Source organism: Xenopus laevis, chromosome 9_10L (genome assembly GCF_017654675.1).
Source record: "Xenopus laevis strain J_2021 chromosome 9_10L, Xenopus_laevis_v10.1, whole genome shotgun sequence".
NCBI lineage: Eukaryota > Metazoa > Chordata > Amphibia > Anura > Pipidae > Xenopus > Xenopus laevis.
In genome coordinates, this window is record NC_054387.1 from 632259 (window position 1) to 656313 (window position 24055).

The following is a 24055-nucleotide window of genomic DNA, read 5'->3' on the forward strand; positions in this document are numbered from 1 at the left end:
GATTGATCGTTTCTATAAAATGTTCATGTAACTAGGTCAGTACCTGGATTTTCTTCCTGGGAAATCTGCAGCTGTTTGAATCCTGAGAGATTCTCTTTCGGGTCCTGGCACACTCTATGGCGGACCTCTTTATTTTTAGCTCTTTATGAAGCTTGGGGGATGGGGGAAGCTAAATGAATCCCTGTATTTCTAGGTGAAATGAGCTGCATTATATAGGTTAGGCCTGCTGCCGGAATATTACTCCGTAGTCACTGGAGGGTAGAGCTACATTAATACAGCACAGAAGGGTTTTCCATTCTCCCCCACTTTGGGATGCGGTGATGGAATAATGCTAAAAATGGAAACCAACATTGGGAGCGCTCATGGATAAAAGCTCCCAAAAGCAATCAAGTCAAGTACAATAATCTGCCTCCAAATTGTCTTAAGCAAATTGTGCTGATTGTTATCTTTTAGCTTCTCCTTTGCAGCCAGTGACGTTCCTGATAGGGAGGTGATAATAAGCCTCGTCTCGTGGCTTTGTACCGGTGACTGCTCTGTGTGCTTTGCATGGACAATTTCTACTAAAGAGTTTCATTGGAAGCCAGGCAGACGAAAAGGCATCAATTTATCATTTATGTCATTTGAAAGACCCTCTTCTATACTGAAAGCCCTTCCAAAGTCTGCCAGCTGCCACATCAACCCTAGAAATTGGAGGGGGGGGTACCAATGGTCCATCTAAAAAGACTGAAAAGGAGACTCTCTCTGCAGGGAGATGATGAATAAAGTGAAACAAAGAATAAATCATGGGCAAAGCCATGTGCTACAAAAGGGATTTTGATTTTATTGACCCTACATGGTATGGCTTGTTCCATCCAACGAGTGGTTATTTGTAATCAAGTTGTAGTAGCACAAAGGAGGATCTCCAGAGGCAGATGCATTTAATGGGAAAAGTAAGATTATGGTCTGGGTACGAGTTCATAGAGATGACCGTGTTCTACTGTGTATAGAAGACTATGGGCCCAAGCAGTCGAAAGAGGATGGAGCTGAGGCCACTAATAATTTGTCTTTGGTGTTTGGTCTCTTATTATTGGCACTCCCTAAACCTTTAATTTTTTTTTATCTGTGTCCCTATCAAAAGAAAGAACAATGAAAGAGTTGAGGAACTCATGCATTATTTTAGGAAGCGAGTGCTGGAGCGTGAATATATCAGCCCCTACGTGTTAAACACCAAAAATGATTAAGGAAGGAACTGAGCATGACCTTGCATGTATGTAGAGTTCAGCTTGTGGTGGAAGGGGAGGACATATTATAGTGATGGAACAAGATAGAGGTAAGACTGGATGAGCGGAATACAAAACAGGTGTGAATCTCACAATGTTATTGAGAAGTCTTTATTGATCAGACCTACAGCCTAATGGGTTTCATCCACGGGGACTCAATGGCAGGGGTAATCATGGCAGCCTGTAATTAAGGAGCCTGTGATTAAGGTTCTTGTAGAGAAAATGTGTCAGGCCATAGGTCTGATCAGTAATTGTGAATTTCATTCTGTGCTTCTCGGCTGTTTTGTGCGGTGTTGCAGTTTGGCTCATTTACAGTTGTGTTTTCTACTTCATGAACTACAGGTTCAGGCCTGACACTTGGACCTCTACACGTTCCCAAGTGAGCACCATATTTGCTTCCTTTAACACAATTAAACACAACATTAGGAATTGAGGAAAGTATAGCTAGATACACTGGTGAGATAGGGACCTGGCTATAGTATTGGGAAATGGAACAGAGATTTGGGTGAATTTAGCCCTGGTGATAACAAGAACCAGAAGTCAGAGTATAAGATTGTCAGATTGGCATTTGCAAATAGTCTATGAATTGGTAGTTAATGTGTTTTCACTAAAGCAAGAAGAAGAACTATGCAGTGTTGGGTGAGGATGTTAAAAGATGACCATCTCTTCATGCTAAATACAGTGAAAATTTTTTTAAAACAAAAAGTACACCAGGGATAAGTGACCTTGCAAGGGTCTCAGGCCTGGAAGTCAAGACCCATGTGGGAAAGGGACTCACATACAGGCCAAGGTCAAGGCTGTGGGAGGTCAGTGTGATGGCAAAAGCTGCCAAAGCTCAGAAGCCCAAAAACAGGCTCATGGCAGTTAAGGAATATTCCAAATCAGAGGCACAGGTCAACACCGGCAAGACATTGTCTGGAGGCCAATTTGGTGTCTCCTAGATATTCTTGGAACTAAGGCTAAATGACCAACATGTATAACCCTATAGATATAGATTTTCCTATACTCTTGAGCTTGTCATGAAGTAAGCAGGGCTTGGACCAAAGCCTGGACCTTTAAGGGAGGCTTAAAATAAAGTTCAGCATACATTGTCATGGAGGAATAAAAGATGAGCTGCAAAGGGTTCATAAAGTATTGCACTTGGGGGAAATAGTAAGTTAGAAAAGCCTTCAAGCTGTGGAACGATAGGAGGGAATGAAAATGGATGAGCAAGTCAATCCTACAGGGTTGAAAAATACTGGGAGTTTTGTGCATTCACTGAAATCAATGTTGAGGTTTGGTGTTTGAGCAAAAAAAGTTTAGGGATTGAGTTTAGAGCAATATTAGTTAACTAAAAGGTAGGCTAGAGGTTCAGAAACACCAAACAAAGGGAAGCGAGAGCTTCTGGCAGCAGGAGGTGACACTGAGGAGGAGGAGGAGGAGAAATAGAAATCATTCCTGATAGTATCAACTCCACATCCACATGAAGCCTCTTTAGAAGTAGCCAACAAAGCCTCGTCATGAGAGTACACGGGGGGTAACAATCCACAATACAGGGATACGCCAGGCATTCAGAGATGGAAGAAAGTCAATGTATATTTGCTTTTGTGCTCGTCAATAGTACTCACTAGTTTTACTTTGTTCTACAGAAATCAGAAAGGAAAGTGAGAGTTTTGTAGAGGTGGGAACCTGCGTGACTACAAGATTTCCCACAGTGACGTTGAGCACCGAGCGTGGGTGTGTTAGTGCTCCACAAAGCCGCATAATAGTGGAACAGCTAAATGCCATCTTTTTGTATGTTGAGTAAAAATGACAGTTTGAACCTTCTAGCGGCAGTGCAGGGTCAGCTGGGGCTGGAAGGAGACAGGTTGGAGCTCACAGAAGAATCCGCACCGTCAGTGGAGCAAATGTTCATCTAAAGAAGGAATGAAACTGAAGAGAAGGCTCATATTCCAGATCCCTGAGGCAGTGATAATGAAGCTTTGGTGAGACAGTTGTTGTAGAATTAGAACTCCCAGCATCCTATAGCGGGGCCAACTCCTGAACTCTCCAATGCTAAAACACCAGAAGACTTTGGTTGTAACTTTCTTTGCAACAATAGGCGCCAGTGAGGTGTAATGATTTTTTCCACAATTTAGGTTTTTTGTCCAGAATCCCAGCATAATTGTGGGGGGGAAGCCAAGTCCATAGTTTCCATGCAATGGACAAATATAGAATATAGATACAAGGGGGTGTCCAATACCCATGGGTCATTGAATGTGACATGTGACCAAGGCATGATGTGCCCATATTGGTGGCTGGCAAAGAGATTCAGGACTGTTTCCAACCAGCACAGCTTGCCCGGACCCAATTATTTATTTCTTTATAGTCACTTTGTGGATCAGCGGCTCGTGACCTACTACTGTTATAGAAATAGGTGCTAATGGGAAATGCTGGGATTTGTAGTTGAGAAATAGCTGGTGCCCGTTCCACAAATATCTACTGAACTTTTTTCTGGGCACAATTATATTTCCTCTAGGAATCACTTACGTTCCAGGAGCTACTTTGCCTTTAATCCAGTCTCTATAAAGCCCAATATTACATACGGCCTTTGATACCTGTTTCTGTTGTTAAAAGCCAAATCCTCTCCCCCCCAAATCTCGTGTAGAATCCTATAAATCACAGCACCCAGAACACCTAAGCTCTACAGCTGAATCATCATTTTTCTGCTACAAAACCTGCCCTACTTATTCCCAATGTGACAATGGATTGTGCATCAGCCTCAGCTCGGCTCCACTATTCTCTAGTCCTGCTCCTTAACCCAAACAATCCACTCACTGACGTTTCATTGATCTTTCATCGACAATCATTTCGAGTTTGCAGTGACATGTGAACCTTTCAAACCCTACAACAAACTCAGTCCTGCTGCCAATCACATGCATCGCTGCATCTCGAATGCCAATCACATGCAGCGCTGCATCTCGGCTGCCAATCACATGCAGCGCTGCATCTCGAATGCAAATCACATGCATCTCTGCACCTCGGCTGCCAATCACATGCATCGCTGCATCTCAAATGCCAATCACATGCATCGCTGCATCTCGGCTGCCAATCACATGCATCGCTGCACCTCGGCTGCCAATCACATGCAGCGCTGCACCTCGGCTGCCAATCACATGCATCGCTGCACCTCGGCTGCCAATCACATGCATCGCTGCATCTCGGCTGCCAATCACATGCAGCGCTGCACCTCGGCTGCCAATCACATGCATCGCTGCATCTCGGCTGGTAAACACATGCATCGCTACATCTCGAATGCCAATCACATGAAGCGCTGCACCTCGGCTGCCAATCACATGCAGCGCTGCTTCTCGGCTGCATTATAATAAGGGGAGCTGCAGCTTTATGTGTGGTCTTCTGTGCATTAACATTTTCTATTGTAACTGGATTAAAGGAGATTATGGAGACCCACCCAAACTGCATAGGGAACATTATTGAGGCTTGCATGTCATGGACCAAAGTGACTTGTGCCAATGAATGAGACATTGAGCCAGTCAGGTCTGTATTTACTACAAGATATATTGGGGCTCTTGGATGCCGATGTATTTTTAACAAATGCCCTGTAAACTTTGTACATTCTATAAAAGACTCTCCCCGCCTGCTGGCGACAGACTGACAGCTAAATCTGGTGGCAGAGTTGAGGGGGACCCGTCGTCATATCTTATATATCTGAATGATGCACAAGTAAAACATTGCACTATGGGGAGTCCATCATATTTCAGAAGATAAAGAGTTAAACAGGGCATTTTGTACCCAGTTGTGCCAATCAAGTGTCGCTGAATGAAAACCTTTTCTCCATAATCCTGCAATAAACTCAACATCTGATGATCTTTTACAATTCCTCCATTTGATACTTACGTCTTTCTATAGATCTTCTCTTATGTCTCTGTATAATGTTCCCACAACGCTCTCCAGTATTTCATAAAATTACTTGATGTCAATCCGTTGCTTTATATTCTGACCTGTCTGTAATACCTGCCATTGCTCCACATAATACAGGGAATTTCTCTTCCAGCCACACAAACTATTTCATTCCACTACTGGGAAACACTGGCAGTTCTGCTGGGATATCTCAGGCCCAGTTCTGTGTCAGTTTGTAGAATTGGGGAGGGAAGGAAAGTGCTTACAAGGGAATTTTTAGGCTGGAAGAATGTAAAGCAGATTAGATATTGGTATCCAAGGTAAAACTTCTCCTGTCTGCCCCCCACTCACTAACTTAAAGCTTTTGATGCCCGGGTCAATTCTGACGTTTGCATCAATGTTGTCAAACGTCAATGAGCGTCCAAATAGTGTTGATGTGCAACAGTTTTGACGCAAACGACTTTTCCGATGCATGTATGTCACAGGAGTTTTGCGAATTTATTCGCTGGCGGCAAAACGCAGAAATTCGATGCGAATTCGGACTTGATGAATTTATTCGCCCATCAACAGTTCCAACCCTGATTATTATGGTTCTGTAAATATTTCCAGCCTAAAAGAGCAGCTTCCCACACTTCTATAACCATCGCTGTTAATAATAGTTGGTTCAAGTCAATGAAGAAATGAAGAGAAATGAAAGCTTCCATTGCAGTGTCATTAGTCAGAGATTATTGCAGCTATAAGTCCCAGTGAGCCAGACAAATCACATGTTTTAAGCAGCATTAGACTCCTCTTTCAGTGACTTATTTGAAGATACAAGTTACAATATTGGCGTGTGAGTGGGAGATCCGTTCTGGAGTGGTTTATAAGTACTGGTTTATCCTACAAGATTTGCTTTTATTCTCATTGTCACACTTTCTGGAAGTCCATTCTCTTCATTTTGTGTAGACACAAGTGCCTTTCAGAAGCATCTAGAGCTTCATGATTTTTTTTAGCTCAAGGACACGGGTGCCTTCTAGAAAACCTCAGAAACCTAGAAAATGTTCAGATTCAGTGATATGTAACGAACAGACGTGTAGAAATGATTTACAATCTATCCTCTCTCTTACTCCTAGAGGAAGATGTTACAAATCCTAACTTTTCCTAGTGAGGCCCACCTCCACCGCAGGTTCTCCAGCACTGACCACCCCTTCAGTAAGTGGGGTCCAAAGATCACATGGCGACTTCACTTTTTAAAAAAGTCCATAAATAGATTTCTAAAAAAGCCATGCCTTCTTTTGGTAGAGCCTGAGAATGACTAATGTACTTGCATTCACTGCAAGTCTGATTCATAAACACCATGTATTCCTATAAGTGATATGTAAAGTCTCATTGGTAGTTCTTTTAGCATAGACCAGGGCTACTCAACCTTTTTTACCCGTGAGCCACATTCAGATGTAAAAACAGTTGGGGAGCAACGCAAACATGCAAAAAGTTCCCGGGGATAACAAATTAGGACTGTGATTGGCTATTTGGTAGCCCCTATGTGGACTGGCAGCCTACAGGAGGTTCTGTTTGGCAGTATAACTGGTTTCTATACAACCTGTAGCCTAAAACTAGTTCCAACCCTGATTGAAAATCTTCATAGTCACATACAACCAAACTTGTCTCCAAGTCTGGAATTCAAAAATAATTCAAAAATAATCACCTGCTTTGAGGCCACTGGAAGCAACATCCAAGGGTTGAGGAGCAACATGTTTCTCACGAGCTACTTGTTGGGGATCACTGGCATAGACTGTAGGTTTATAGACTGTCACCCTTTGGTCACCCTTTTTTCTGCCCTTCAAAGACAAGTCCCCCTTTTTTTTGCTGATCTGCCATTTCTAAGAAATTTTTCATTTTGCAGCTCTTTCTTCTCACAAACCTCTTGATTTCTCCAGTAAAAGTGCCTGTCCTGTTGTCATCATGGAGCAGCTCCCTGGCCTGTCAGATGGCACTGGAGTGCGGCTTCAAACAGGCAGCCATTAAATGCGGCACGTTGCAAAACATCTGAGACAGGGGGTGCTTAGGAGCTGCAGTATCTTTTCTAAATTGCCTGCTGTTTAAAAGAACCTCCCATACATTTATTAAATCAACTGCGGCTTCTGCTCCTTACAGATGAGTCAATTAAGCCTGAATTCAGTTTGCCACTTTTCTAGCTTAATGATAAGGAAGAAATAGTCAGGGAGCATCATCGGTGCTTCAGTAATTTCATTCAAGAACCATTTGTGGTAGGAAACATTCTTCTTCTGTGACATCCACATTCCTTCTCCCCTTAGGAGCTTAGTTATTACATGTGAAGGATATTAAATAGAAGGTACAGTAATAAGTAACTAACGATCTTGAATACGATCCTAAACCAAGTAAATGTGCGGTGGCAAAGTTAGCCAATCACAATGCTGTACAGCAGGGGTCCTCAACCCTTTGTACCGGTGAGCCACGTTAAAGTGTAAAATAATGTTGGAGAGCAACATAAACATACAAAAAGTTCATGGGGCTTCCAAATAAGGGCTGTGACTGGGCATTGGTAGCTTTTATGTTGACTTGCAGCCAACAGGAGGCTTCAATTGGCAATACACATGGTTTTTATACAACTAAAGCTTCCCTTTAAGCCAAGAATTCAAAAATAAGCACCTGCTTGGAGGCCGATGAGAGCAACATCCAAAGGGTTGGAGAGCAACATGTTACTCCTGAGCCACTGGTTGGGGATCATGGCTGTAGAGTAACACTGAGAAATGAGATGCCTTCCTTGGCTAACATTGGATGAAAACCATTGCAAACATTTTACATGGTGATGGAATCATGATAATCATTATGATAATCTGCTCAAAATGTTACGACATACAGGTTGCTGTGGTTTGATGTTAAATTGCAATATTGGAGCATAAGGAGAATTTGTGTAGGGACTTTCTCTATGCACTGGCTTCAAGTTTGTCTTGTTACCTTAAAAAGTTAAGCTAAGCCCTAACAAGAGAGATCAACTGCTATGTATTTGTAGAAAGTGCCAATAGAATGGCTTATATTAGAAGCCTCCTCAAGCAAAAATGTTATCCTTCTACCTTGGTCCTAGTAGAGCAGAGGTCCCCAACCTTTTTTACCCTTGAGCAAAACAAGCATGAAAAAGTCCCTGCGGGTGCCAAATAAGGGCTGTGACTGGCTATTTGGTAGCCCCTATCTGGACTGGCTCTATTTGGCCATAAATCTGTTTTTTATGCAATACTTGCTTTCAACCCCAGAATTCAAAAAAGGCTCCTGCTTTGAGGCCATTGGGAGCAACATCCAAGGGGTTGGTGAGCAACATGATGCTCCTGAGACACTGGTTGTGGATCACTGGAACAGAGAATGGCTTGAAGCAATCTAGCCCATAGTGGTGACAGATACAAGCTTGCCAAGCTGACTTTCTATGATACAAACTAAATAAACGTCTACTTAAAGTAGAAGGATAACCCCCTCCTCTCATGAATCTCTGAAGCTCAAAACTTTATTTGCCCTTGCAGCTGCTGATTGGCATTTCTTGTTACAGCCAAGTTTATTAGCCACAAGTTCCCCCAGCTCCTTCTCCATTATGGATTTGCCCAACACAGTCCCATTGAGGGTATAAGTGACTGCAGATTGTGACATCCCAGGTGTGGGACCTTACATTTATCCCCATTGGGTTATGAGCAAATATTTCCAGTAAAAAGAATATCGTTTGATATAGAAAAGGTCTTTAGTAAATTAAAGAGACAGGTTGTCACATTTCTAAAAACAATACATAAGCCGTTACAATTGTGCTATACAGAGAGAAGCAATGACTAATATGCATCAAAATTTGGATAATGAAAAAATCATGGTTCGATTTGTATGAAATGACCAATTCAACCGGAGGAATCCAGGATTCCGCTCATCTATTGGACAAATCCCAGGATTGCAAGATTAGGATTTGATTAAATCCTCTGCATTCCGTTGAACTGATGCTGAACCCTTGTTTTTATGCGCTCGATAAGAGGAGTCGTTTTCCTAATAGATCAATCATTTATTGTTAGGCACAACCACACTCCAACTCCTCAAATTTAGGATTTTGTTTTGCTAATTGGCTCGATTCTTTGTGCGGCATTCTCAATCTGGGTAAATCTAAAATGCAGGATTTGATATGTCTTTAGTTATCAATATATCTGAGAGGATGACACCAAACTATGAACTGAATTTATCAAGGGAGTCCTCCTTACAGGGGGAGCTTGACTGGAAATCAAAATAGGCCATGGCATTCCAAGTACACAGAGACCCCAACAGACCCAATAAATAGTGAGTGTCTATGGAAATCCAGGCCTGGGACACTGGGAAAAAACCTAATGGACCTCAGCGTTTATGGGCCCTGCTGACCTAGGCCCAGTTCCCCATCTGGATCTTCCTATCTCTCCCCATCACAAAGTTTAGGGTAAGGGCAGACGTTGGGAGAAGCGCTCTTGAGTTGGCAAGGAGGCCCCTTGAAGCCATAGTCATGGCATTGGTGTCAATGGTGGTTTATCATCAGTAATGGACCTCAGCATTTATGGGCCCTGCTGACCTAGGCCCGGTTCCCCATCTGGATCTTCCTCTCTCTCCCCATCACAAAGTTTAGGGCAAGGGCAGACGTTGGGAGAAGTGCTCTTGAGTTGGCAAGGAGGCCCCTTGAAGCCATAGTCATGGCATTGGTGTCAATGGTGGTTTTTTATCAGTAAAGTTGACAGTATGGAGCCACGTCACCTAAGCAGCGCTAACGTCATTCTAGTGTGTCCACAACAGTGCCAAGCTAATGGCATGGACATGATCACATCAGGGTCTCGGCACTGCTAGGGGCACAGAGATGTCCGTATATCCACTTATATAAAAAAAAAAACAATTGTGATGGAAATTGCTGTTTCTCCTTTACTGCTTATTATATTTTCCTCCATTATGAATAAAAACCGGTAGATACATTTGCCTTTATAAGATTTATACATCCTGACTTTTCTCTTTAACTGATATTAATATGTGCGTAGGTTTATCTCCATCGCGGCAGGTTGTTCTGAGCAGTTTCCTATTAGAATTGCCATTTTTGTTTTCTTAAAACGGCACCTTCTCTGATAAATAGAATAATCGATGTCGTTTTAGAGTAAAGATTTAAACCCATTTGCCAGTGGCTATTAAGTGACTATTTTCGGGGATACTTTACAAGTCCTTAGATCAGAGCCGCTGTCCCACAAGACAAATTAGGATCAATTATTCTTTATGTGAAAGGCTCATTAACATTAAAATCTCTGTTGCCTGGAGATAATAAAGTCTCTGCTTGTAAATAACAGGTACATGGGCTTCTTTCCCCCCATTCACTTGTCAGCTTTTATTCCTGGTTTATTTGTCACAGAATAAAGCGAAATAATGACCCTATGGGACTGTAGGGATCAGATCTCCCAGAAGCCCACCTCTAGCTATATACAATATACTATATACGATATACTATATATATTGGGGGGTAGGATGGGGCGCACCCAGGCCAGACAGAGATAAAAGGTCCTTTGCAACGTGTCCCCAACAATGAGTCAAGATGAAATGTTCTTCACTCGTCTCTTCCCCCATATTGTTCATGTCTGGCAGGATCAGTCCCACTATAGCCCCTCCTGTTAATGTTACATATAACTCCTCTACATTATTATTTCATGTAACCCTTACCTGTAATTACACCTGTTGTTTTCTTATCCACTCATTTGCTCTCAATAAAAACATATTTGCATCTCTCCCCAGAACGACCCACCACTGGTAGAACTACAACTCCCCACAGCAGAATCTTTATAGGGCTCCACTAATTTACAATAAAACACTTTTCATAAACTCATTTCAGTTATTTCCCTAATGTGAACCTCCCAGGCGTATCAGGGTCTGTTTCCCTTTAATTACACTGCTGAATATCACTATTATCTATTGATCTCCCTATAACCCTCCCCGGGCTCTATTCATATATATTTATATTTATATATATTCACACTGTTCATGTCTCATCGCCGCTAAGGCTTCCCACGTTGCTCTGTATAATCTTCCCATATTCATTGCTGATAAAATATGAGGCTGGAATATCAATTAAGAGCAGAGATCTCCCCTCCATTGATATATTGTATACCATCCACTCGTCCAAATATAGGCAGGTCACTGAGAGACTGTTTACTCCAAAAGGGGCAGGGCTTACAGGAAAGTGGGTGGGGAGTATGGGAACATGGGGCTGGGCTTACAGGAAAGTGGGTTGGGCTTACAGGAAAGTGGGCTGGGCTTACAGGAAAGTAGGCCGGGTTTACAGGAAAGTAGGCAGGGCTTGAGTCACATTTCTTTGGCTGGGGTGGACATGGACAGGGCCTGAATTGCCTCACTTTTAGATATTCAGATATATTTATATAATTATTCAATATTGATGCCGAATATTCTAGGGATTTTCACTACTGATTCAGACTTAGGTTCAGGGTTAGGACTGAGGGACATCTTTTCTGTGAGCTGCAAAGCAACAGCCCCCCCTAGTCTATGCCACGGACCCCTTTATGTGCCAGGAAAAACATCTATCTGCCAGGTCTGGACTGGGATTCAAAATAGTCTCCTGCATTTCAGGTAAACAGAGGCCCAATAAATAGTGACTGTCTGTCAGGAGCTCCAGTCTCCGGCATCCAAGATGGCGGCACCCATGACCCACGAGGGCAGATGCCGGCGCAATGACGTCGCAAAATTTGAAAATAAAAGGACTTTCAGGTCACGGGTTCAATAGCCAATTATAGGAATTGCTGAATTGTGTTCCTGGGTTTTCTAAATTCCTAATTTACCGTTTCCTGACCCTCTGCCAGACCCTGATTGTGATTCTTGCTGCTCCTTATTGAACTTTTGCCTGAACTTGACTTCGCTTACGACTGACCCCTTTGGGTAACGCAAAGTTGGACTTTAACTCCTAAGCTTCCGGACCGATAGGCCCCTGACACTGTCTATGGCAACTTACAGCAGCCCCTCTGGCATTTGCCACAAGCCACACGTTGCCAGTCCGGGCCGGTTATCCTCAATGGAACATTCAGCAGAGCCACTGGTTTAATTAGCTGTCACTATTTGCCTTGACATATATTTAGTCATACTAAAGGTTAAACTGCCATTTTGAAGGGGTTGTACTATAGTTAGATATTAGCCCGGGGACTGGCAGCAAATCATCCCAGTCTGAAATCATCACAGGCCGATATAGCGGCTGATGTTCCAGTCCTGCTGCTCATTACAATTCATTATATCTTTTCTATTTAATTCTCCCTCATTTTAAAGGTCATTTTAACCCTAATTTTGTACGACAGTTGTGTTGAAAAGGAAAGAGTTAATGGTTTGACAGAGCCCTGGGGACCCCCTATAACCCTGAGCCAATTCCGCTCTCCCTATTAAATGTGACCTTATAGTTAATACTGTGACCCCCACATATAAACAACCCGTCGCATTCACCCCCGGCTCCAGCGCTACAAGGTGTAGACTGGGAATAATGGGCTTCCCGGGATAATGATTTCTAGGAAACTTGTGATAGAGACATTAATATCAGCTACAAAGAGACCAACCGCAAACCAACCCCATCATTAGCCTTTGCTTTAATACATTGGGACGGTTTCAGGAGAAAACAAACCATTGATACAGATAATGACAAGTTGTCCTTATTTCAAGGATTAATTATTATTATTATTTTATTTAATGCTTTGTGATACTTTGTGGCGCCAATTCAATTGTTCAGGAATAAGATGATGAAAGTGATGAAGCTGGTAACCTAGGAAATGTTGTATATTCGATTTTAATAATTACGCAGATTACGCTTTATTCTTCCCATTGACTCCGGTGAATGTACAAAATCCATGGGGATGTAAAATATCTGACATGTCCTTTATACAACTTCTACATAGATAGGAAGCTCTGTGGTCTTATACATAGACAATTCAGTTTATGACAAATTCTATACATTTTTCATTGCAGAATTAAAAGTACAGATATGGGACCTGTTATCCAGAATGCTCAGGACCTGGGGTTTTCCAGATAACAGATCTATCCATATTTTGGATCTTCATACCTTAAGTCTACTAGAAAACCATATAAACATTAAATAACCCCAATAGGCTGGTTTTGCTTCCAATAAGGATTAATTATATCTTAGTTGGGATCAAGTACAAGCGACTGTTTTATTATTACACAGAAAAAGGAAATCAGTTTTAAACATTGGGATTATTTGGATAAAATGGAGTCTATGGGACATGGCCTTTCATTAATTTGGATCTTCATACCTTAAGTCTACTAGAAAATCATATAAACATGAAATAAAGCCAATAGGCTGGTTTTGCTTCCAATAAGGATTAATTATATCTTAGTTGGGATGACGTACATGTATGGGACCTGTTATCCAGAATGCTTGGGACCTGGTTTTTCCAGATAAGGGATCTTTCCATATTTTAGATCTTCATACCTTAAGTCTACTAGAAAATCATATAAACATTAAATAAAGCCAATAGGCTGGTTTTGCCTCCAATAAGGATTAATTATATCTTAGTTGGGATCAAGTACAAGCGACTGTTTTATTATTACACAGAAAAGGGAAATCCGTTTTAAAAATCTGAATTATTGGGATAAAATGGAGTCTATGGGAGATGGGCATTCTGTAATTCGGAGCTTTCTGGATAAAGGGTTTCCGGATAACGGATCCCATATGTCTATTATAAATGAAGATGAGGGAGATGCAGTAGCCTCATATGCTCTAGGCACACCCCTATATTCGCCGTTCAGATACGAGAGGGGGAAAGGGGTCCAACGCTGGGCTCTGGGGTAAAAAAAAAGAGAAAAGTGGATATTTTTTATAATGGTATCCATTGGCCGACCCCTCCTAAAGCTGCACCCTATACACTGGCCCTTGTGTGCCTATTGAAATGATGACCCTGACCTCCCAGCCCCCACTCTGCAGCACCTTTATAAATATGTCCCTATATTCCACACTCTCAGATGAATGTTCATTTATAACAGACGTTGGGTTCCCTGGGACAGAATAATGATGTGTCCGTATCAATCTTCTTCACTCTTTATGGCCAATATTTCAGCTTCTACAAATGTGTCGCACTTCATATTTGTAACTCTCCGGGGTTCCTTTACTAACAGCCAGCAAATAGGCACCAGACCAGCCAATCAGACATTTGCTTTTATTATCACAATCAAATCGCCAGTTTGTTTTCCAGTCACTGTGCCTTTAAGAGGTTTTTGCTGCACAAACATATTATAGTGTATATAGTCAGTGCAACAGCGTATTATAGTGTATATAGTCATTAGTGTAACAGTGTATTATAGTGTATATAGTCATTAGTGTAACAGTGTATTATAGTGTATATAGTCAGTGCAACAGCGTATTATAGTATATATAGTCATTAGTGTAACAGCGTATTATAGTGTATATAGTCATTAGTGTAACAGCGTATTATAGTGTATATAGTCATTAGTGTAACAGCGTATTAACGTGTATATAATCATTAGTGTAACAGCGTATTATAGTGTATATAATCATTAGTGTAACAGCGTATTATAGTGTATATAGTCATTAGTGCAACACTATGTATAATTCCACGTCAGTCCATCACAATGAGACGTTATGTGTCACTCAGGGCTATTAATAGCCAGACTTCTGCATTTAAAGCCCAGAATTTGGGGCTGCGGTGGAATTAAACATGTAGAGACGCCACTTGCTCCGCGTCAAACCTAAATGGTTGTTTAATTAAATGAGTTTTCCTATTAAAATATTTATAGAAAATTGCCGCTCAGTTTAACTCTCCTTAGAGAACATAATAATGAAATAAAAAGCCTGTGTAGGCACTTTCCTTATTATTTGCTGACACTGTAGATAAAACCATCAGTTGACCCACATTTCTTTTTCATTAACACAAGGGTTGCAAGTGGCAGTGGCTGACATATCTCTTGTTATTCACGTATACTGTATGTGTATATATATATATAATCCTGTTATTTACATATACTGTGTGTGTGTGTGTATATATATATATATATATATATATATAATCTTGATATTCACGTACACTGTATGTGTGTGTATGTATATATATATATATATATATATATATATACTATCCAATAAGAAAGGTGCACACCAGGATTTTCAATAAGTTAAAACTTCATGTTTATTAAATAAATTAAAACAGAACTAGGCAACGTTTCGGTCTGTCTCTAAGACCAAAGTGAGAAAGGCTATAGGATTAGCCGAAACATCAGTTATTTATTTTCAATAAATGTCACCGATTTTCTTGCATCTCAAGACCTGTGAGTTCTCGACTTTTTCCAGTATATCTTACTCACTTTGCTGATATCACCCAGGCACCTAACACTTTTCTTATCAGTAGTGCAGGCCCAACATGAACGCTATATATATATATATGTATAATCTTGTGATTCAGCGTATACTGTATGTACTGTATGTGTATATATAGTGAATATAGTGATTTACAGTTCAGCAAGTGACAGATCTACAATCATTAGACTGACGTTACATTCAGGGGCAGATTTATCAAGGGTCAAATTTCGAAGTAATGAGTTTTTTTAAACTCCCATAACTTCAAAATTCGAATAAAAAAAAAAAAGACCAATCGTAATTCGGAGCTTTCTCAATAACAGGTTTGTAGATGTGAATCCTATAGCTGTACTGTGCAATGTGCTCCAAGGATGGACATTTCCTTTAGACTGACATGATGGTGGCTATCACATGTGACTGGTGGCTATCAGAGGTGGCTGGTGGGTATCAGAGATGGCTAATGGGCATCACATGTGGCTGGTGGGTGCATGTTCCAAGCTGTATCTAGTCTGGGTATCATTGATATTATGTGGTTGTACAACACTGGTGGCACTTTAGTGACAGAAGAGAGGAGTTTGCTGGTAAAACAAGTGCACAGGGTGTAGTTCAGTCACATTTAGGTTGGTCAATAAGGACTGAATTTCCATAAATAAGAGGCAGATGTTTTACTGGTGTTTTATGGTTGTATCAGGGGAGATGATTGTGATTTGTCTGAGCCAATGATCCCATGAATATAGACTGGGGGACTGGCACAATGTACTTTATTTTTATATAAGAGAATAAAGTGTAAGGTGGGAAGGGACGACGGTGCCCACGCTGTGCTATATACTCTATACTGCTATATACTCTATATACTGTATACTGCTATATACTCTATTCTGCTATATACTATATACTCTATATACTGCTATATACTCTATTCTGCTATATACTATATACTCTATATACTGCTATATACTCTATTACTGCTATATACTCTATACTCTATATACTGTATACTCTATATACTATATATGTAGATAAATGCAGGTTATGCACTTTGGCAAAAATAATATAAATGCAAGTTATACACTAAATGGCAGTGTGTTGGGAGTTTCCTTAAATGAGAAGGATCTTGGGGTCTTTGTAGATAACAAGTTGTCTAATTCTGGGCAGTGTCATTCTGTGGCTACTAAAGCAAATAAAGTTCTTGTATAAAAAAGGGCATTAACTCAAGGGATGAAACATAATTGTGTCTCTTTATAGGTCCCTGGTGAGGCCTCATCTGGAGTATGGGGGCAGTTTTGGACTCCAGTCCTTAAGAGGGATATAAATGAGCTGGAGAGAGTGCAGAGACTAAGTGCAACTAAACTGGTTAGAGGGAGGGAAGAGTTAAATTATGAGGGGAGACTGACAAGGTTGGGGTTGTTTTCTCTGGGGGAAAAAAGGCGCTTGTGAGGGGACATGATTAGACTTTACAAGTACATTAGAGGACATTATAGACAAATAGCAGGGGACCTTTTTACCCATAAAGAGAATCACGTACCAGAGGCCTCCCCTTCAGACTAGAGGAAAAGAAGTTTCATTTAAAGGAACAGAGTAGGGGGTTCATCACAGTGAGGACAGTGAGGTTGGGGAATGCACTGCCGGGTGATGATTCAGTTAATGATTATAAGAGGGACTTGGAGGATTTCTTGGACAGACATAATACAAAGGCTATTGTGATACTAAACTCTATAGTTAGTATAGATATGGGGATATATCATTTATGTGACAGTAGGGAGGGGTGTGTGTATGGGGCTGGGTTTTCATTTGGAGGGGTTCCACTTGATGGACTTTGTTTTTTTTCAACCCGATTTAACTGTGTAACTATATATACTCTATACTGCTATACATTAACAGCCAAAAACCTTTTCTAATCTGTCAGTTCCCCTTTTAACCTCTCGGCTCTCATAATGAAAGTTCCCATAACAACATATTTGCCCACTTGTTATTTTCTCTCTCCACTTACTGACACTTTATAATCAGCGGGCGCCGGGCTCATCTAATAATGGCTCTTTAACCCCTTGTTGTTAACCCCTTGTTACTCTTATTATTAACCCCTTATCACAGTGGGTCAGCGCACCCTGTATGTCCCAAACACGGAGCGGACATTGTACAATAGAGGAACAATAAAATACAGGATGAGAATTAAATAGAAGACAGTCGTGAGTTTCATCAGTTGTACAACTGGATTATATTGATGAGGAGGAGGAGGAGGAGGAACATCTCTGAAGGCTCATATATGAAGCCAAAGCAAAAAAACAAATGTTACAATGGATAATAAACAATAGAAGTCCAATCACTTACATACTGGGCTCCTAGACACACACACTGCTCCTGATTGGCTCATGGAATTAAACGGGTGCTTCTGAACTTTTAGAATGTTATAAAATGGCTAATTCTAGGCAACTTTTCAATTGGTCTTCATTATTTATTTTTTATAGCTCTTAAATTATTTGCCTTTTTCTTCTGTCTCTTTCCAGCTTTCAAATGGGGGTCACTGACCCCATCTAAAATCAAATGCTCTGTAAGGCTACAAATGTATTGTTATTGCTGCTTTATATTTCTCATCTTTCTATTCAGGCCTCTCCTATTCATATTCCAGTCTCTTATTCAAATCAGTGCATGGTTGCTAGGGGAATTGGAACCTTAGCAACCAGATGGCTGAAATTACAAAGTGGATAACTACTACACTTTTTTTGGTTAACCACCATAACCACCATAACCACCATAAAACAAGACTATTTTATAGCATAAATATTCCCAATAACGTAATTTGTCGCCAGAAAATTCGCAGCTCGCTAAAATTACCGCTAACGTAAGCTGGTCCGTTAACGTAGTTACCGCAAGTGATCGCAATGACTTCTGAGCGCATCGCTGTTTAGTAAACTTAGTCGCTGCGAATATTCTGGCAGGAAAAATATTCTCAGCGATAACATGCGGAAACGTAAAGGTCAGATTTACCGCACTTTAGTAAACGGACCCCTTGCTGAGGTTGTGTATAAGTCAATGGCAGAGGTCCCTCTCCTATTTTGAAGTTTCTGTGGTCTGCTCTGGAATTAAATAAATTAAATTAATTAATTAAATAAATAAGATCAAATGGTGGATTATAGTTTTGTCTGACTTTTTTTTCTATTTAAATAATCAGAAAAATTTGGATTTTTAGTAAATAACCCTCCCAGACATTCTATAAACACAAAAAGGTTGACCTAAAGGTGAACAACCATTTTTATTTTGAATTGTAACACTCGTTGAATCCTCATGTACGGCAGTAAGTGACGAGGATCTGTTTTTGTGTCCCACAGACAGCAACTTTCTGCTGGCCAATGCCCAGGTGCACCACGGCTTTCCCATTGTCTACTGCTCCGATGGCTTTTGTGATCTCACAGGCTTTGGCCGGACGGAGGTCATGCAGAAGAATTGCACCTGTCGCTTTCTGTACGGAGTGGAGACCAGCGACAACGTCATCCAAGACATCGAAAGGGCCCTGGAAGAGAAGCAGGAATACCAGGCGGAAGTCTGTCTCTACAAGAAGGATGGTGGGTGCTCATAACCTTCTCGTTGGGTGTCAGGGATGATGAAGCTTAATGTGAAGGGCAGTAGGTCAGGTATTCCTACTTCAACCCCAGCTAATGACAAACTCAAGTCAATAAAGAGATTTCCTTTGCTTATTTTGGGTCAGGAACTGCTATGAAAAAGGCAAAGGACCCCCCCCCCATAGTGTGTCCCTACTATACAGAATTAACGATACTGAGACATACATGGTGGCAAAATCTGTGGAGGTCACCCTGGTACACCCTGACCCCAGCTGCAGCTTCTACTACAAACATGGGCTCACTGCCCATAGCATAAAACTGGGGAGCAGGGATCATGCTCCCAACATTATAAGTAAAAGGCGCTAACCCGCTAAGACGATGCATTCAAAGTCTGATCCACACCAGTGACTAAACAAGGGTAGGCCTGCACTGTAACCGTCTTTTTGCTCATGGAGCCGTACTGATGCCATATCACATCAACAACCCAAGAACTGCAGCTGTACCAGGTAAGTACTATTGACCAACACAAATAATGGTACTCCAGAGGAAGGCAAAAACTCTAGTGCTGTGAAGCCAATTAGGATAATTCCTTCCTGACCCCTTCATGGCAATCTGTCACAAAGTACCCTGGAGCACCTTCATTTGGATCCTTCTTCACCTAGGGAAGGAACGTGGGAAACAAAAAACAACAGTAAGACTGTCTGTAAAACTACCAACCTTCCCTTAAGAAACCAGCTCCACCAACCAATGTCCCTGTTTCTGCCCCCAGGCCCTTTTTCCCCACCACTGGGGAGGGGGCCCTGCCTAACTTCATCTCAGCCCTACACGGGCTTCATTCTCACTTCTGGGCAATAGATGGTGTAGGAGTCGGGGAGAGGATGTTTGTCATTAAGCTTCTATAAAGTTCATAGAACTTGGTTCTTTGGTAGTAGGACTGGGCATGGTTGGAAAGAGGCCGTAAGCCCTTCATGTTGGATAATGATAAACTCAAGTGCCTTTGTGTTCCTAATGGCCTGCCTCTTTATGTAGCAAATCTTTTCTGGTGCCAGCTGGATATTGTGCCCATCAAGAATGAGAAGGGAGAGATGGTCCTGTTCTTGTTCTCATTTAAGGACACTACGGAGATCAGAATGCGGATGCAATACAGCGACAAGAAGGAAGGTGGGTCTGAGAAAGAGAATCAGCTCTTAATGTTTCCTGGGCCATATATTTATATATATACAGTATACTCAATATCATCTCATGCCAATCTCCCTTTATTTCCTAGAGAAACACAAGAATCGGCGCCCTGGTTCTTCTCACTTCAGGGCATCAAGGAGACAAAGCAGGACCATGTTGTGCCAGATGTCAGGCCAAGTTACTGGCAGGAACAAGAGTGACCTTAAACTCAATAGTGTAAGCAACCGCCCTAGGTTTGGCAAAAAAGATTCCATATCTGCCACTTATCTCAAAGGGTAGCCACAATGAAGATGATATGTGGCTAGTCACGAATACGCTGTATAATGTTATGTAGTATTCATCTCAAGCGGTGGTATAGATACAGACGTGACAGAGGGTTCTTAGACGGTTTCATTGTGTCCCACCGAGGTTGGTTGTGGTTCTTGTGTCTCTAGGGAATTATTCCATTGTTTGTGGAAGGCTGATGTATATTTAGTGAGTTGGGTGCTCAGGTGATAATAAATAGAATAATAGTTTGTGTGTCACGGTTATTCTCAGGTGGTGCCGGGGAACAACATGACCGTCATTATTCTGTTAGAAAAAGCTTATCTCACTGTAACATCTTTTTATTGCAATCTCTGCCGGCACCTAGTGGGTTAAACATGTTAATCCTTTAATGCCCCAACCACTGCCTTGAACATCAAGTGAGGTTGGCACAGAGTGACATACAATATCTAAACAGCAGATGTTCTATTTCTGATGCCTTCCCCAGATTTGATCAGACTCTCCATTAACCTCTGGGCGTAATCTGGTCCCGCCAGTGTCCACAAAAGGGTGCTCTGGGCCCTCACATGCGCGAAAAGATTTTTGTCCGTTGGATGTAAATGGAAGAAACAGAAAACCTGCAGGAGGAAAAATGAGTTGAGCTTTAATCAGATCAGGGGAGAACGTGTAAGAGATAAGCAGGATTATGCTCAGTTACTCGACGGCCGTGATCAAAGGAGCAATCTGATTGGATGCCTGGGGAAGCCACGTTAGATTTTGCTAGAAATGTAACTGGATTTGGTCAACTTTAGAAAGCATAGTCTGTACGTAATTCCTGGGGAACAAAGTTATAAACGTTATATCATATATTGTCAGCACAGTCACAGCCATTATCTGCCCAACATCATGGCCGCACAGTTACATTACAATTACTCTACTGTGGCGTAGTGTCGGACTGGGACACCAGGGGCCCACCCAAAAACCAAAGACCAGGGGCCCACCCAAAAACCAAAGACCAGGGGCCCACCCAAAAACCAAAGACCAGGGGCCCACCCAAAAACCAAAGACCAGGGGCCCACTCTCAGTATTATTGTTCTTCCTCTCCTCACTCAACCTCTAGTCTCTTTTCTGTACTATCAACTATTTGGCCTCTTTGTTCTCATTAATCAATAAAGAATGACCATGAAATACGGCAAATGTTTAGCAGCATGAGGGCCCACTGACACCTGGGCTAGTGGGCCAGTCCAACACGGTCTACAAATGTGAAACTACTTTATTATCGTTCACAAGGGACAGAAACTCAAAATAGGGTACAATTAATATTAAATTCATTATTATTATTATACAGTATATATTGGGGCAATGCGTGTGCACATTGTTGCAACCTGTGAATATGAAGGAAACCCCAAAGTCACTCCAGATCAGGAGCCATTAAAAAAAGAAGCCGCACACAGTTTATACCTACGGCATGATCTGGGCCTTAATAAGTCAACACATAGACAAGCTGCATATTGTATAGCTAGAAAAACATCTGGTATTGAGCAATGGACAGGGCAATGGATTTAGTTAAAAAATTTGGCCACTGGAGCTGGAAATCTTTGAATGGCCTTTAATGTGCATGTGATTTAGCAACCAGCAGAGTGGGGCATTGCACCAGTATTACACCAGCATTAAAACTGCAGGAAGAGTAGAGCCCTAATCACTTAACTTGAGCCCTCACTTGTTCTCCTCACTCTTCTCTCTGCAGAACCTGTTAGACAACAAGACTTCCCTGCCCGAATACAAAGTAGCCTCTGCTGAGAAGCCTCGCTTCATCCTTCTCCATTACAGCATCTTCAAAGCCCTCTGGGACTGGCTCATCCTATTGGCCACTTTCTATGTGGCCGTCACTGTCCCTTATAACGTTTGCTTCACGGGGCACGACGACAGCGTTTCTGCGGCTCGTAGCACCATCGTCAGCGACATTGCAGTGGAAATGCTCTTTATCTTAGGTGAGGGCCATTTCACCTCCATGTTTCACTTCATGGGTCCAATGGCTTCCAATACATACTTAGAGATTCTGACATTAATTTAGTGTGTATTATATAATCTGCTATTACCTGGGGGACCTGGATATATTAGGGCTTTGGACAGTGGAAGATGAGATTCAGAAATGATCAATGTATGTTATTTAAGCTTTTGTATTTGTCTGTTGCATTGGAGAAGATGTTATTGGTGTCCTTACAATTATTTCATATTCTGAGCAAAAGCAAAGGTGAAAGACTTTTATATGGGACGCTCTGCAACAGAAGCGCCATTATGGAATTCTTCTCCTGAGATTCCCATTGGACTTCTTTCTTGCAGCTAAAAATGTGTTTCCTTAGCTTTGGTGCAATGGTTCAAATATGGAAAACTAAAATATGTATTGGCATTCCCAATGTAGTGGGTTAATTGCATAAGGGTATGGAGCCCACAAGTAGGAAATGATATAGGAAGAGAGGGAAAGGAGTGGACATAGACATCCAATAGGTGAGTGAAGGGAAAATGTGTTATATAAGATTAATATGACCGTCCATATATCTATCAGCCTCTTTTCCTCTGGCCAATCAATATAATCAAACACGTACAAACTCTCCAAGAAGAAACATTTCTCATGGGAAATTAAAGTAAATGAATACACAGAACGGTTTATATTTGCTTTTTGAAAACATATGAAACCTTTCAGATTTGTTGCCCCCAGACTAATAGAAATGTGTTTTTCGATGCCCTTGACTTGCATTTGTGGGTCTGTCTGCCGGGAACTAGTCCTATTTGGCACTGACACACACAAAAAAAAAAAGTAATTTCCAACATTTATGTCTGAATTGTCATGTTCATGTAATTATTTTAAATATTTCGTTAAAATAAATATCCACATTTAATCAATCACCTTAAAGGTGCAACCCTAGAGTTTGCCCTTGGTGGTCCCCCATTCCCCTAGGACCAGAAGCCATGAGACCTGCCCTCGGTGTAGCATTGAGGTTCATTATGCACAGTCTGTTCTTCTGTCGTCAGTGGAAGGGGAATGGTCATTGAAGCCAACAGTTATCCATTGACCAGTATGGGTCAGAAAGCATACTCTCATCATTCATTGGGCGTTATTTTACTCTATCCTACTTTTATCCAAACAGATATCATCTTGAATTTTCGGACCACCTATGTGAGTCATTCTGGGCAGGTGGTGTATGAAACTCGCTCTATCTGCATCCACTATCTGGCCACTTGGTTCTTTGTAGACCTCCTTGCAGCTTTGCCTTTTGACCTTCTCTATGCATTCAACGTCACGGTGGTAAGAGCAGCTACTAACTTTACTAACTAATCAGCATTCGTATTTTCTCTGTCATACACTTTTCTTTAGACCTTTTTCTAAACTTATTTGAACACCCTGGTGTCTTATGGGGTTCGGGGTGATTGTATTTTTAGCTTACATCATGCTTACATCTCATGAAGGCTTTCAAGTTATTGGTTGAAAGGGAAACTCTCATCATCCAACTCAATAACTTTTAGCTGTCTTTGCTCAGGAGGCACAGTCCAGTTTAATGAACCCCAAAAATGGGTGCCACCAAAGAGTAGGAGGAGTT

General features: G+C 41.5%; 1 protein-coding gene across 1 annotated transcript in view; it reads left to right on the forward strand.

Moving 5' to 3' along the window:
* kcnh4.L (potassium channel, voltage gated eag related subfamily H, member 4 L homeolog) overlaps nucleotides 1-24055 on the forward strand; it is a 54480-nt gene that overhangs the window by 14322 nt on the left and 16103 nt on the right. Inside the window, exons 2-6 of the mRNA XM_018234682.2 lie at nucleotides 18804-19037; nucleotides 20064-20195; nucleotides 20302-20429; nucleotides 22204-22447; nucleotides 23606-23763. Coding sequence (XP_018090171.1) covers nucleotides 18804-19037; nucleotides 20064-20195; nucleotides 20302-20429; nucleotides 22204-22447; nucleotides 23606-23763 — 896 coding nt within the window. The remainder of the gene's footprint in view (nucleotides 1-18803; nucleotides 19038-20063; nucleotides 20196-20301; nucleotides 20430-22203; nucleotides 22448-23605; nucleotides 23764-24055) is intronic.